We start from the raw sequence: 16,544 nt of genomic DNA, 5'->3' as shown, positions 1-16,544 counted from the left end.
TTTAGAAATGTTTTTTATTCCGTCTTTACGTCGTCTTCACTTCTGTTGGATGAATGCTAAAAGGTTAAAGGTTGTGTAAATTAATATTTACTTCCGGGTTAATTTGACTGGTTTGAGGAGAGAAAAAAAAATGGGAAATAAAAAAGCACAAGTTATCAAAATACAAATAGGCAGAAATATTTAATTCAAAAAATATAATTTAAAAGCTTGCTTTTAAAAATGATTATGTTCTTGTGCGTATAATAACCGATAGTTTTTATTAGTATTCAGAGGGGTGGTGGTAACAGCCGAATACGTCATTGTTGTATGGCTGCACAGTGACACTTGAGTGAGATAATATATCTTCTGCCGGGTGCCGCAGAATATCAGAGTCCTGGGATTGTGTCAGAGTCTGTTGCAAAATTAAACTGGATATTACAAACATGGGGATCCAGAAAGTTGACGAAGACAGCGTTAATCACGCCCATTTTCAAAACCAACCAGAGTGAGTATTTGACACACATTGTTTTTCGTTGCACCGAAAAATAACCACCCGATTTGACCTTATGGTTTCTGAACGTTATGCAATCTCTGACATTAGCAATCGCCTTCAAAATTGAAGTTCAAACGTTGGAGTGTCTGCTTGCAACGTATGCGTATATTATTTTCCAAGGTTTTGTTATAATTTATTCAAAGCAACATATCTTCGTTTAGATAATCAGACTCACTTATATACCAATTTTATAATGTGTCGTATGTTTATATCTCTGTGTATTTTTTAAAAATTATATTCACTTTAATTCGAGAAATTACACCATTATATTGTTAATTAGACTCGAGTGTAGTTAAAACAGCAAATCTAACAAAAAATGTTAAGTGATTTGGGTGTGTTCATTTTGACATATACTTAAATTTTATCAGTCTGGAAATTCAGAATCCTGGATCTCTAGCGTATTGTGCTTCTTAAACTGAAGTCAACAAAGCCATGTATATTATAAACTGTTTATTAACCTAAGTACTTATAAATTCATTTATGGTTACTAGCAGTGAATTAGGTTTTTCTAATTTCTGTCTGATGCATGATTTCACGTAATGGCCAGAGGTATCTGCTTATCCAATTTAAGGATGTGGTAGAGTAATTCGTTTGTTTGTTTAATGAAGAGTTATTACTTTTGTAAAATTATTGGGCTCATAATTTTGTCAAAATTAAAACTGAAATGCACATAAAATGCCTTTTTAAACAATGTACAAAAAACTACTTAGAGGAAATAGAGAACGAAATTAACACGGCCAGTACGCATTTCATTTACAGACAACGCTTCGCAAGTAAATGGACCCAATACTTTATAGTTTTGGATTTTAATACTGCAAGTCAAAAAGTCAGTCCAATCAATGCTTTAAATGTCCAAAATTAGTGCAACGTGACAAATGTTTTGTTTTTTGGTGTTTTCAGGCAGAAGAAATCATAGCACAGACACCATGCCACAGAGGTCATTCGAGTGAGTTGTGCGTCGTCAGAAATTAACCTACTTTTTTGAAATTCACACACATTGATAATTTATTGGTGCAAAATAAAACCCTGGAAGCATTTTGACTCCTGTGTGCAAAGCACACAATGGGAGTCTTTGTAGTTAGCCTGTCTGTACTATGTCTGCGTGTGTGTGTATGTGTATGTGTGTGTCTGTTCGTTCCACTGATATCTCAAGAACCGTATGTTGGTTTTTAATGAAACTTGGTGTATTGATGCTCTGGGCTAATGCGCAGATTTGATTAGGTTTCGGTTGAAATCCCCATACATGTACATATTGATTACCTGATTTGCATGATAATTAGCTAATTGACTCCCGTGTGCGAAGCACAATAAGGGAGTCTTTGCAGTTAGTGTGTGTGTGTGTGTGTGTGTGTGTGTGTCTGTTCCACTGGTATCTCAAGAACCTTACATCGGTTTTTGATGAAACTTGGTGCATAGATGCTCTGGGCCAATGCGCAGATTTTATCAGGTTTTTGGTGAAAATCCATGCATATTAATTACCTAATTTGCATGAAAATTAGCTGATTGGCTGTTCCACTGATATCTAAAAAAACACTCATTTAATTTTGATTAAACTTGGCACATAGATGCTCTGAACTAATGTGCAGATTTGATTAGTTTTGGGTAAAAATCTGTGCAATATTAATTACCTAATTTGCATAATTAATTAATTTTCAGCTTTTGATATTTCAAGTAGTAATCATCACATTTCAATGAAACTTGTTACATAGTTACTTAAGGACTGCGCAGAGACCTGATTAGTTTTGGGGTAAATATTTGTGCATATTAATTACCTAATTTGCATAATTAGTTATTTTTGTCCATGAATGTTCCACTGATATATAAAGAGCCACTAATTGGATTTTAATGAAACTTTCAAAGAGTATTCATCATCACATTTCAATGAACCTAGGATTACTGTTCATATCAGTAACCTGCTTTATATAATTTTGTTTTCAGCTATTTCATCAATATCTCAAGTACAAGTAATTTTGAATTCATTTTTAATGTGTCTTCAATACTCTCAGCAAACGGGAGTTCTTTCTAAGCTCTCTTTGATTTTTAGCTGTTCCTTGACTTTTCCACTGGATATCTAAAGAGCCATTCTTTAGATGTTGATGAAACTTGGTACATAGATGCTCTGGACTAATGCACAGATGCGATTAGTTTTGAGTAAAAATCCATGCATATAATTAACCTAATTTGCATAATGATTAGTCAATTTTCGGCTTTTCCACTGATATCTCAAGTACTAATCATTACATTTCAATGAAACTTACATAGATACATAGGATGATGCACAGACAGATATGTGAAATATTAATTACCTAATTTGCATAATTAATCAATTTTCAGCTTTTGATATTTCAAGTACTATTACTTCATTACTTTTTAATGAAACTTGGTACATAGATGCTCTAGAACAAACCAGAGACCTGATTAATTTTAAGTAAAAATGTGTGCATATTAATCAACTCATTTTTCGCTTTTAAACTGATATCGCAAGTACTAATTATCCTATTTCAATGAATTTTAGTACATAGATGTTATGGTACAATGCACAGACCAGATTAGTTTGGGTTAAAATCAGTGCATATCTCTTAATTTGCATAATTAGCCAATTTTCAGCTTTACACTGATATCACATGTACTAATTATTCCATTTCAATGAAACTTGGTACATAGATGTTCCAGGACACTGCACAGACCTGATTAGTTTTGGGTTAAAATTGGTGCATATTATTTACCTAATTTGCATAATTAGCCAATTTTCAGCTTTACACTCATATCACATGTACTAATTATTCCATTTCAATGAAACTTGGTACATTGATGCTCCAGAACAATGCACAGACCTGCTCAGTTTCGGGTTAAAATCAGATCTTATTAGTCCCCGTTCGGACGCAGTCCGAAAACGGGGACTTATGTTTTGCCCTGTGTGCGTCCATCCGTGCGTCCGTCCGTCCGTCCGTCTGTCCGTCCGTGATCACCTGTATCTCGAACATGCATGGACCGATTAAGTTGAAACTTCACTCATACATCACACATTATATGGGACATATGCATATGCATTTTTTTCATGATCCGATTAACGATAGCCGAATAGCAGCCATTTTAAGGTCGAAAATGCATCAAAATCGCACATTTTCACCATTCCGGACCCGGATCTCAGTTATGCATGGACGGATTTTGTTCAAATTTGGTACATACATTAAACATAATAGGACCTTGATGCACGTCATTTTTTTTTTTGGGTCGCGTTCGAAATGGCCGACTGGCGGCCATTTTGTTTTAAAGAATTCAGTTCTGGATCCGTATCTGAGACATGCTTGGATTGATCGAGTTCAAACTTCACACACACAAGGTACATCATGTCACAAATATGTATGTGCATTTGTTTCATGATCTCATTAACGATAGCCAAATGGCAGCCGCTTTAAGGCCGAAAAAGCATTGAAATCGCACATTTTCACCATTCCGGACCCGGATCTCAGTTATGCATGGACGGATTTCATTCAAATTTGGTACATACATTAAACATAATAGGACCTTGATGCACGTCATTTTTTTTTACGGATCAAGTTCGAAATAGCCGACTGGCGGCCATTTTGTTTTAAAGAATTCAGTTCTGGATCCGTATCCGAGACATGTCTGGATTGATCAAGTTCAAACTTCACACACACAAGGTACATCATGTCACAAATATGGATGTGCATTTGTTTCATGACCTCATTAACGATAGCCAAATGGGGGCCGCTTTAAGGCCGAAATGCATTGAAATCGCACATTTTCACCATTCCGGACCCGTATCTCAGTTATGCATGGATGGATTTTGTTCAAATTTGGTACATACATTAAACATAATAGGATCTTGATGCACGTCTTTTTTTTTTCGGATCAAGTTCGAAATGGCCGACTGGCGGCCATTTTGTTAAAGAATTCAGTTCTGGATCCGTATCCAAGACATGTCTGGATTGATCAAGTTCAAACTTCACACACACATGGTACATCATGTCACAAATAGATATGTGCATTTGTTTCATGATCTGCTTAACAATAGCAGAATGATGGCCATTTTAAGGCCGAAAATGCATCAAAATCACGTATTTTCACAATTCCAGAACCGGATCTCAGTCATGCATGGATGGATTTTGTTCAGATTTAGCACAATGTGTTGTACATATGGAGGTGCATTTCGGTCATGATCTGCTTTGAATGTATATGTCACTCAAATATGAACGGAACGGGGATGTGTCATTGACAATGACTTGTTAATTACCTAATTCGCATAATAAATCATAATTTTTGGTTCTAATCACATTTCAATAAAACTTCGTACATAGATCGTCTGTGACAGTACTCTTAATAATTCAATGAATCTTGGTACATATGTACTCTAACACAATGTGATGATCAAATTAGTTTTAGGTTTATATACATCTATAATAATTACCTAATTTGCATAATAATTTACTTTTCAGCTTTCCACTAATTTAGTTAGGATTAATCATCATATTATAATGAAACTTTGTACATGTGCACCCTGAAACAATATACAGACCTAAATCTATGCATAATAATTGCTTAATTTGTATAATAATTCAGTTGATTCATTGAAGTAATCCACAGACGTAATTAATTTAATGTTGATAAACATGCATATTGATTATCTATTATTAGCCCATTTCTGATATCTAAACAAAAATCAGATTTAAATTGAATTCATCATAGACGTTCTCTTAAACTAATTAGACTAAAAAGCAAGGATGAAAAATCAAATGTATTTTCTGTATGTATTATAAATTTTGATAATGTGAATCACATTTTTTTCATGTTATGCGTCTCAAATAGCAGACAAAAATTAGTTGCCAAGCTTCTTGTTTGAAAAGCAAATCTCAAATTTTGAATTAATTTTAATGCATCAACAATACTTCTCAGCACACGGTTCTTTCTAAGCTTTCTTTGATTTGATAACTCCTTGCAATAAAAAAAATGGCTTTTAAATTCCTTGTCTGTGGGTGAAATAACAGGAAACAAGTAAATTTATTTCATTGTAAACAAGCATGTTCTAACACTCTCGTGGCATTGACAGAGCTGATGCTGCCTTGATTTTTCAGCTTTCTTTTTTGTCAAAACCCCTGCTCTTATTACACAAAACTCATTTTTATTCAAAATAACACTAATTCAAGGTACATGTCACAGACCAATTTTTTGCAGAAAGCCAGGAACGATGGCTTCAAGAAAATATATATTTTGTTATCAATCAAAACATTTTTCCCTATGAAAAATTTTTTTTACTTTTTACAGCATGATAACTCGACCGCATCCATAATCATCTTGTTTGGATTTGAATAGGACTATCAATTTTAAATGAAAACCACTGGATTTATCAATACTTAAACATGTATAAACATGGGTTTATTTATGGATTTTATGGATTTCTATTAATGTTTGGCAAAATTCTTTTATATTGTCTTAGTTAAATTGTTAAGAGAATGTTTTTGTGTTTTACCTTTTAATTCTGAAAAAATGATTCTGAAAAGCTATAATTTGTGATAAACATTGCGACTTATAAATATTCACGACATAGTTTTGTTTTAATTGATATTTAAATAATTTTGCTATGGTTTAGGTAATAAACTGTAATGGGGTTCACTAGGGATGGTTGAAATTGTCTTGATAGTCTACATGTTTGTCTATATTTAGTAAATCCACCTAATTATAATCAAGTACAACTGGTATTGTTGTTTTCTAGGTTGATTGATGATGATGAAGATTCAAGTATCCCTATTCAACCTAAGTCTCCCAAAACCAGAAAACAGCGTGCTCCAAATTCTCCTCGTCCTCAAACATTCATGAAAGAGAAAGGAGTCAGACATGCCAGAAGATATGCAAACAGTAAGTCTGTCAGGCTGTCTGTCTGTCTGTAGTTGTGATACACAATGTGCAAATATTCTTAACAATAAATACATGATTAAAGATTGTCTCCTTTTTTGGGATTAGCTTGCTACCTGTTGGATATGGTGGACTGTGAAGAATTTGGTGAGGTTACAATTTCTGATTTTATGGAGTGTCACCAAACGGTATTTGGTGAGCTATTAACTGATAAAGCCAGCATGAAGGTATGTTAATGAATAAACCTTCAAGATTATCCATACATTATGTTATTGTCTCCATAAATGTCCCCAAAGAGGAATCTCCATAAATCTATACAGTACTATAGAGATTCTATTGGAACAATACTTACATATAATTATATATGTAAGCAAATTAGGCCACTGATCACAGAATCCCTGTTTTACTGCACGAGTACACTGAAAAGTGACATCTGATATATCTTCATGATAATAAAATATGACTATTATAAGCAGTTGCTTTGTTTTCCCTGTGTTACATATTTTTAATAAGACAAGTGTAATAATCTTTTCTCAACAGGATAATCATCAGTTTTCAAGTGAATGAGATGTAGTTGCTCTGATCACTCAAGGAGGAACACAGCTGTGTTCAATAACTCAATGAGAAACACTGGGTGTGTTCTGATGACTCAATTAGGAACACTGGGTGTGTTCTGATGACTCAATGAGGAACACATGGTGTGTTCTGATGACTCAATGAGGAACACTGGGTGTGCTCTGATGATTCACTGAGGAACATTGAGTGTATTCTAATGATTCAATGAGGAACACTGGATGTGTTCTGATGACTCAATGAGGAACACTGGGTGTGTTCTGATGACTTAATGAGGAACACTGAGTGTGTTCTGATGACTCAATGAGGAACACTGGATGTGTTCTGATGACTCAATGAGGAACACTGGGTGTGCTCTGGTGATTCAATGAGGAACACTTGGTGTGCTTTGATGACTCAATGAGGAACACTGGATGTGTTCCAATGACTCAATTAGGAACACTGGGTGTGTTCTGATGACTGAATGAGGAACACGTGGTGTGTTCTTATGACTCAATGAGGAACACTGGATGTGTTCTGATGACTCAATGAGGAACACTGGGTGTGCTCTGATGATGAAAATTTACATTTTAGATTTGGAGTGATTTTGTGAACCACCCTGAAGATCAACAAGAGGAATTCCTTTTAAGCCTTGAAGGTAAGGAAACTGTGAAAGAAGACAAAGATGGTGATACTGAAAAGAAATCTAAATCAGAAATAGTAACTGAAGACAAACGTACAGGTAAATAGTTTGAGATTATGTCAGATTTATGACTTTTTCATTACTTAACCATTTGGACACATATATCTTTCCAACTTATTCTCATTTGATCTCTTCCATACGTTCCATCACAGTCTATAATTACATTTTTTAATTATAGTAAGATCCTGTAATCTTAACAAATGCTATTGCAATTCTGAACAAATTATTGATATTAAATGCTGTGTTAGCAATCAATGTACTTTTGAGATATCATTTTGGTATGTGTTGGTTCTCCTGTACTTCGTTTAGTAATTCAAACTTCCCAGTTTGCGTAAAAAGGGATAGTTTCGCGATTTTGATATCGAAAATGCCTTTGCTTCATTATTTGCTGAGGGACGGTCGCTTAGGTATGTGCTCTGTAACTTGCAGCACATGAACCTCAAAACGTTAGGTAATCAAACAAAAATGACGTTGTACTAAAGTTCAAGAAGTACGTTCAAGGTCTTCATTTTTTTCGTAGCATAAAAACGATTTACTCCCTCACTTATTTGAACACCCTCAAATCAACTGATTTCCATTCCCCTCAAGAGTCAAAATGGTATGTGCCTCCATTTTTCGCTATGACTAGAAAAAATTTTTTTTGCTTGATGTGTTCATTTGCCTTCAATTACGTTTCAGTGGCAGTCACTGTCGCATTCTGAGTCTTGTCGATAACATTTTGGTTCAAATCCACGTAGCTATCGCCGAAAATTCAAGAAATCTTTCATTTCTTTGTCAACTAACATGCCGGAAATCAAATTAGCATAACAATGCGCTCGAAGGTTGTTGCCATTTTATTCGACAGCTTTCCACACCAGTGCCACACCACATACAACTAAAAATTTGAACTTTTGTTGGGAAATTCATGTGTAAATTGCGTTTTTAAGTCGCGTACCATAAATTGCGTTTTACAGTCCCTCAAGTTTGTTCCAAAAACTGCAGTTGCACCAGAGATAACCAGAACATTGATTCGTTTCAAAAACATCATTAAATTCACGTTTAAAAACATGTTTGACCTTTGTGAATTGATGATAAGCAAACAATCATGGTAGATTGGCCCCGACTTTCTGTCGATCGGAAACGCAAGGGAGATAAGATTCGATTTTCATAGACGCAGGTCGCTTAGATCGGACGGTTACTTTTGTTTCAGGTATATATAGAACATGTTCAAGCCCAAAATTCTAGCAATAATGTTCACGTCACTGTACGTTAAAACACACTTGTGAACTTGACAACATTCACTTACGGACCACTAAGATTGATGATTCGATTGCTGACCGGGATAGCTGCATTTAGTGTTCATTTCTATGCAATATAAAATCACATCGATGCTGTGGGCGGTGAAGGCTGACAGTTTGTTTTGGTTCTGTGGTTCTGTGAGATACATTTGGTGCGAATGTATTTAAAAAATCAGTTTTTTGGCTGTTGCCATAGAAACGGTGAGCCAGAATTTGTGTTCAGATTTTGCAACCTAATTACAGTGCACAGCCAAACAAATCACAAAAGATTTAAAAAGCCATTCTTGGTGAACAGTTACCCCAACTTTGGGGTCAAATTTCACGGTAATGAATGAGCTATGTCAGGGGTGTTTTATCCCGAATTTGTAGGAGATGCATTTGGCGCGAAGCTATCCAAAAATAGGCTGTTGCTATGGCAACGATGGGCCAAATTTTTTTTTAGATTTTTGTCCAATAACTAGGGTGAAGGTGTGACCTACCTGCCAATTTTGAGCGAAATCGGCCAAGCCAAAAAAATCACAGAAGAAATAATACGTGAAAACACTGGAAATGTACACACACAGACACACAAACCTACAAAAGTGATTATAAAGGCAATCCAAGCGGAGCGGAGTGCCAAAAAGTGATTTTAAAGGAAATCGTAACCGAGTGGATCGGCAATATGTTATTTACAGACCTAACAAATTCCCACTTCTGGTACGATTAGAATTAAAATACACCACGAATATTCACTTTTGAGATTTTTGGTATGTGTTGGTTCTTGGATATTTCAGCTTCGTCGTCCTGTACTTCATTTAGTAATTCGAACTTCCCAGATTGTGTCAAATCGGAGAGTTTCTTGATTTCCGCTTAGGTACGTGCTCTGCAACTTGCAGCGCATGAACCTAAACATGTTAGGTAATCAAATTCACGAGAAGTGAATACTGCTTAATCGCCAGTTATGAACTTTATCAGGATTCCCGTATGAAGTTACACATCATTCTAGCAAGGAAAAATATTGATTACTGTTGTGCATGTTATATAATAAAATATGAAATAATCAATATTTCATTTTTGTTAGTATATCTTTATTTATTAAAATATGTACATATTATATCTAATTGAGGTGGGTATTGCCAAGCAAGTTTATAAAACTATAAACAAACATTTTCGTAAATAACACTGACCGCGAAATACGCCTTTGAGAAGTATTACTGATGAATACTTTATATTGCAATTTTTTTCAATTCGAATTAGTTGTATTGCAATGCATTAGTAATAATAATATTAATAATAATAACAATAATAATATATTATTATTATTTTATTGCATCTTTAGAAATACAGTTTTTATATCAGTACAGTAGCAATAACAGTATACCGATAATTAATAAGTATAAATAATGTAAATATATACATTCCTTTATTTACACAGTTTGTTACGTACTACAATTTATCTATATTGGAAAAACGGTTATGGGGATTATTAATTTCAATAAACAATATTCAACTATCCTTTGCAACACCAATAAGATCATAATGGTGATGTTTATTGGTCTTTGAAACTAGAGGCATTATCAGAGCATGGGTCTTATTTTGGAACTCCTGATAGGATGGTATTCCCAGAATAGTGCCAGTTGTTAAAGAAACAAAACTTTAATTCTCAACAAGGATGAAAGAACCAGTTACTGAGACAAAGCCCTACTCCACGCGAAACCCTACAGATACAAAACCCAATTGCCGCGAAAGCCACTCACTGCGAAGCTACTAGTTATTATTAATAAAATAAAATTAACATACATCAAATCTCTGAAAATTGTTATGTACCATACATAGTACATTAGGGATTCATTTACTTAAGTAATTTTGGTGTGGCAAAGTCATTGTGAGAAGTGAGTTTAAATCATTTTGAGAAGTGAGTTTAAGTCATTGTGAGAAGTGAGTTTAAATCATTATGAGAGCTGAGTTTAAGTCATTGTAAAAAGTGAGTTTAAATCATTTTGAGAGGCGTGTTTAAATCATTGTGAGAAGTGAGATTAAGTCATTGTGAGAAGTGAGTTTAAGTCATTGCATGTGAGAAGTGAGTTTAAATCATGTTGAGAAGTGAGTTTAAGTCATTGTGAGAAGTGAGTTTAAATCATTGTGAGAAGTGAGTTTAAGTCATTGTGAGAAGCGAGTTTAAATCATTGTGAGAAGTGAGTTTAAGTCATTGTGAGTTTTAATCATTGTGAGAAGTGAGTTTAAATCATTTTGAGAAGTGAGTTTAAATCATTTTGAGAAGTGAGTTTAAATCATTGTGAGAAGTGAGTTTAAATCATTTTGAGAAGTGAGTTTAAGTCATTGTGAGAAGTGAGTTTAAATCATTGTGATAAGTGAGTTTAAATCATTGTGATAAGTGAGTTTAAATCATTGTGAGAAGTGAGTTTAAATCATTGTGAGAAGTGAGTTTAAATTATTGTGAGAAGTGAGTTTAAATTATTGTGAGAAGTGAGTTTAAATTATTGTGAGAAGTGAGTTTAAATCATTGTGAGAAGTGAGTTTAAATCATTGTGAGAAGTGAGTTTAAATCATTGTGAGAAGTGAGTTTAAATCATTTTGAGAAGTGAGTTTAAATCATTTTGAGAAGTGAGTTTAAATCATTTTGAGAAGTGAGTTTAAGTCATTGCGAGAAGTGAGTTTGAGTCATTGCGAGAAGTGAGTTTGAGTCATTGCGAGAAGTGAGTTTGAGTCATTGCGAGAAGTGAGTTTGAGTCATCGCGAGAAGTGAGTTTGAGTCATTGCGAGAAGTGAGTTTAAGTCATTGCGAGTTTTAATCATTGTGAGAAGTGAGTTCAAGTCATTGTGAGAAGTGAGTTTAAGTCATTGCGAGAAGTGAGTTTAAGTCATTGCGAGAAGTGAGTTTAAGTCATTGCGAGTAGTGAGTTTAAGTCATTGCGAGTAGTGAGTTTAAGTCATTGTGAGTAGTGAGTTTAAGTCATTGTGAGTTTTAATCATTGTGAGAAGTGAGTTCAAGTCATTGTGAGAAGTGAGTTCAAGTCATTGTGAGAAGTGAGTTCAAGTCATTGTGAGAAGTGAGTTCAAGTCATTGTGATAAGTGAGTTCAAGTCATTGTGAGAAGTGAGTTCAAGTCATTGTGAGAAGTGAGTTTAAGTCATTGTGAGAAGTGAGTTTAAGTCATTGTGAGAAGTGAGTTTAAGTCATTGTCAGAAGTGAGTTTAAGTCATTGTCAGAAGTGAGTTTAAGTCATTGTGAAAAGTGAGTTTGTTATTTCCATGTATTCACAACTATGCATGGCTTATAACACCAACACACTAAAGGATTACCCATTATTGTGATACAGCTACCAGCTTTTGAAATTGTATAATCTGTTATTGATGCAATAATAAAATTATGTGATGATAGCAGCTAAATAGTTGTCATCACTTTTTTTCAGACCATCCTGCTGCGTATACTGCTCGTCCTGATCAATGTTTTAAGCGAATTAATGGAAGGTTGAAGACATTGTTACACAGAAGACATTTACCAAAGGTAACTTTTTTTCACCATATCCTTGAGACAGTCTTAAAGATGGAGAGGTACGTACTTCAGTAAAAACAAATTATCATTTGTGTGTTTGTAAAACGTATTTAAAATGTATAGTGGTATTGTCAGTGAAAATAAATGTAATCTACATTTTAAAAGAACTGTTGGGTATTTTTGTTTTTAATGTGGCTTTAATTGTATATTTTAATGTTGTATTTCAGGGAACGCTAGAAGTTCTTGAGGATGAAGTTCTTTTCTGGTTCCAGCTGTGTCCAGATGCTGTATTCATATCTTTGTTGACAAGTAGTTTTGACAGATTACTGCTCCACGCTGTGTGTCAGTATATGGATCTCAAATCACGAAGTAAGGCTCAAACAATTATTATGCACACAAAATTACATTTGTTAAATTTGTTACTTTTTTAAATAACAGTACATTTTAAATTATTTATGTACAACTGGTTAAATTATGCAAACCTTCTACATCCCGGGCACATAAATCCAATTCAATTCAAGTCAGGTGACCACCATTAAAATTCATCAAGATTGAACATTTCTGCCATTTCAAAACTGAATCTTAGTTGTTTTTGGATGGATTCCATTCAGACTTTATACATACATGTAGTTTAATTTAAACATAATGGGACTTTTACTCATTTTATTTGCTTGATTGGATTCAAAATGGCTGACTGGTGGCCATTGAAAAACAGGAACTTTTTTTTCATAACTTTGAATTTTAACAGTGTCTAACTAATATTGTCAAAAGAAAAAAAAAGATAATGATAATTTACCTTCTTTCCATCTTGTTCTGTTTTACAGGTGATGAATTTGAAGGAATTCGGCATACAGAAGTTGTAAACAGTCGAACAGGATTTGTACCGCCTGAGATGAAATTATCTCAGTATGTTGAAACATTTAGCTAATGATTCGATCAACCCAATGAAAATTAATTAATTCTTTTTTTAACAATTAAATAGACGTTACATAAAAATTAAGCTTCATAGGGGTTCAATTTGGTACTTGTTGCTGTCACGTAAAATGATGAACATTCATTTATTGGACCTTTTGTTTGACATTGTCAAGAATTTCTGAAATATGCTGATTAGTGGTTTGAATTAATTGATGTAACAAAATGTTTTGCTAAGTAGCCTTGATATTGAATACATTGAGTTGATATTTTCGTATTTGTGTGTTTACAAAGTTTTAATATTTGTAAGAAACTTTTTAAAAGTAAATGACTCGAAATGACAAACCCTGAACAAATCTTTAATGCTGCACAGTTGTAGCTTCCTGTCCAGTTTTATATGAATACTGTGTATAATATCAGAAGTTACAAAAACACAATCACCGATCAAAATATTCAATAAAAAGACCCCCACTTTCGCAATGATACTTTCCAAATCAAAGATTTTTTACACAGGATTTAAAACCTGCAACATTTGGATAGTGTAACTTGCACTTAAATGTGTAATAATGACCTTTAAGTAGGACATAGTTAAGCATTGGATTAGCATACTCATCAATATCACCCAGAATACATTTTGTAACTCCTAATATTGAAAAACTGTAAGCGAGTATAACCATTCTCTTAAAGTCTTAAAGTCTACAATCCCAAAATAAGTGATAGTAGTCTTCACTAACCTTTTCAGAAAAGAACATAATGGAGACTCTGAGATTCCATGCATACAAGTTGATCAGATGGTAACAATTTCATAGTAGTTTGTACTGGAAATCGTACATATACAGTTATAATATCAAGGATTTCATGCCAGTAGCGCTGGATACATCTTGGAATTCAATCACTTATAACAAGTTTTATAGTCACAGGTTTATAATCAAAAAGTTTTATATAGTTAACTGTACTACTGTGATGTGTTGACTCACATGAAACGTCAAAGAAACCAGAGAGCTTTCACAGTTGACATATTGTTTATTCTGCCATTTAGGGCTACACCAATTGCCCTACTTTTTACATATCAATACACTAGGGTGATCAGGTGATGACATGTATAACATATAAATGAATGTATTCTGATGCATAAAATAACAATTGCACAGAATTACAAGGTATGCTTCACTAAGACTGGCGCAAAAGTCCAAGGTACCCCGGTACTGTGAATTATTTTTTAATACTGTAGAATACTTTATTTTCGCTTGGATTAAATTTTCGCTGAAGGGATAATTCTGTGAAAATAAAATCCAGCGAATATATTTTTTTTCCTATATTTCACATTAAACTCATAAAAAATCAGTGAAAATAAATTCCTAGCAAAATGCCTAAAAAGCCTTTTCAGCAAAAATTAAATCCAGCGAAAATAAAGTATTCCACAGTAGTCATAATTGTAAAATTGGGTTCAACACAAGTCATTTATTTGTACTGATTTAATACTTACCCCTTCAGTTGAAAATAAATAATTCTACATTGTCGATAAAATTAAAATACTTGATTAAATGTATCAATTAATATGTATTTTTATTGTAAACTTGTGTATAAGTGTAATACTTGTTATTGTGCAATTATCATACTGGTGTGATGTATTGACAATGTTCAGAGTAAATAAAACTAATTTTTAACTTCTATGTAGATATGCTGCACACTGTTTTTTTCATATCATAGATTTTATCATAAATAGTCTGTTTAATTCAAGACTTCCAGTTATCAGGATGTAACACAATAAAAACTTGGTGTAATAAGAGAGATGATCTTGATGTGATTAGTATTTTGTGAAAATTTTGTCTTGTATCCAGTATACCAAGTGTAATAATATTCTTGTGTTAGTTGAGCATTCTAATTTAATATCTTATTTTTTTAAACATAAATTAAAAATGTATATAAAATGTATACAACTAATTTGTGATCTTGGAAACATTGTACCTTACACAAGCTTTATAACAGGACTATTGTAGTGTACCAGTCCATTATATATTTTGAATGTAAACACATTAATTCAATTTGTAAATTAATTCAACATGTTCTTCCAATATATTTATAGTATGTAATCATTGTGTTGTCAAGTCTATTTTACCATAGACTGAGAAGTTTCACTCATTTAATATTCTACCAGTATATTGATACCGGTAGTGTGTATTTTCATAGATGAGCATTAGTTCAATTTACTGAAATAAATAAAGTGGTGGTGGTTAGATTCCAAATTGTGTAATTGTATTTGTTATTAATACTTTTTTGTTTTTACAATGTGAAAAAAAAACAATGAATTCAACATGTTCTATTGCTCTATTAGTAGTGTATATAAACACAAAATTGTATTTGCTGCAAATCATTAAAATATTACTGCTTTTGACCACAGGAAAATTACTAATTTATGTTAGCAATATGCACTACTACCAATAATGAAGTAAATGCATTACAAGTAATTTGTTTAAATTGGCTAGTTTCACTAAACCTTTAAATTAAAATTAAGTGACCCCTGAACTGCAGAAATTGGAAGAAAAAACCTTTCATTAGTTATAATTGGTTGTAATAAAACAGTGAAAGTCATAAAGCTTGGGCTTTTAAACATACTTACACAGAAGTGTAAATACAGATCAGCTTTCATTCAAATTTCAGAACACTGGCTACGCCCATAATGCGTGCCCATACCTTTACGTGACATACTAGTAGTAACTGCGACCGTCTATTTATTCAAAATGAGGTGCTTGCTGATTGGATAATGTTGAACTAACTCATTATATTATTCAGAACTAATGATGATCTCACAATACCATTTCTGGATTGGTCAATTTGAATTCTAACATCCATTTTGATTTATAGAAATGTATATTTATACCAATTTTATAACGACCCCAACTTTATCTCCTTCACTGTAAATAAAAAATGAACGTTATGGAATTAAAAACGTACAGTTGTACAGATTTTACTCGCATCTGTGCAGATCGTAGTAAAAGTACGCCACCAACGACCAGGTTGGAGAACTACTATTTAACTACATAATTTTATATTTTTTTGAGTATTTATTTATTAACACTCACTCCCTGGAGGGAGTGGCAATGGTTATAGATAATAGTAAAACTATACAGTATTAATACACTAATAAGGAAGTAATAAAAATAACAAAAACAAAATATTAATAGAAAAAAACAATAAC

The 16,544-nt window shown here is 33.2% G+C and overlaps 1 protein-coding gene across 2 annotated transcripts; it reads left to right on the top strand.

Moving 5' to 3' along the window:
• Positions 1–305: 305 nt before the first annotated feature.
• On the top strand, positions 306–15,591 carry LOC102802344 (R3H domain-containing protein 4-like). 2 transcript variants are annotated; one of them, XM_085503484.1, is made up of 9 exons: positions 306–484; positions 1,433–1,478; positions 6,267–6,409; positions 6,515–6,633; positions 7,553–7,700; positions 12,351–12,445; positions 12,661–12,802; positions 13,258–13,339; positions 14,088–15,591. In XM_085503484.1, the coding sequence occupies exons 2-9, from the start codon at positions 1,459–1,461 to the stop codon at positions 14,152–14,154; spliced, it is 816 nt and encodes a 271-aa protein (XP_085359610.1). In that variant the 5' UTR covers positions 306–484; positions 1,433–1,458; the 3' UTR covers positions 14,155–15,591. The 2 variants fall into 2 exon arrangements, with proteins under 2 accessions (XP_085359610.1, XP_085359609.1); XM_085503483.1 differs by lacking the exon at positions 1,433–1,478.
• Positions 15,592–16,544: the final 953 nt, after the last annotated feature.

This window comes from Saccoglossus kowalevskii, chromosome 9 (genome assembly GCF_978046115.1).
Source record: "Saccoglossus kowalevskii chromosome 9, keSacKowa6.1, whole genome shotgun sequence".
NCBI classification, from domain to species: Eukaryota; Metazoa; Hemichordata; class Enteropneusta; family Harrimaniidae; genus Saccoglossus; species Saccoglossus kowalevskii.
This window is presented reverse-complemented; position numbering and strand designations above follow the sequence as displayed.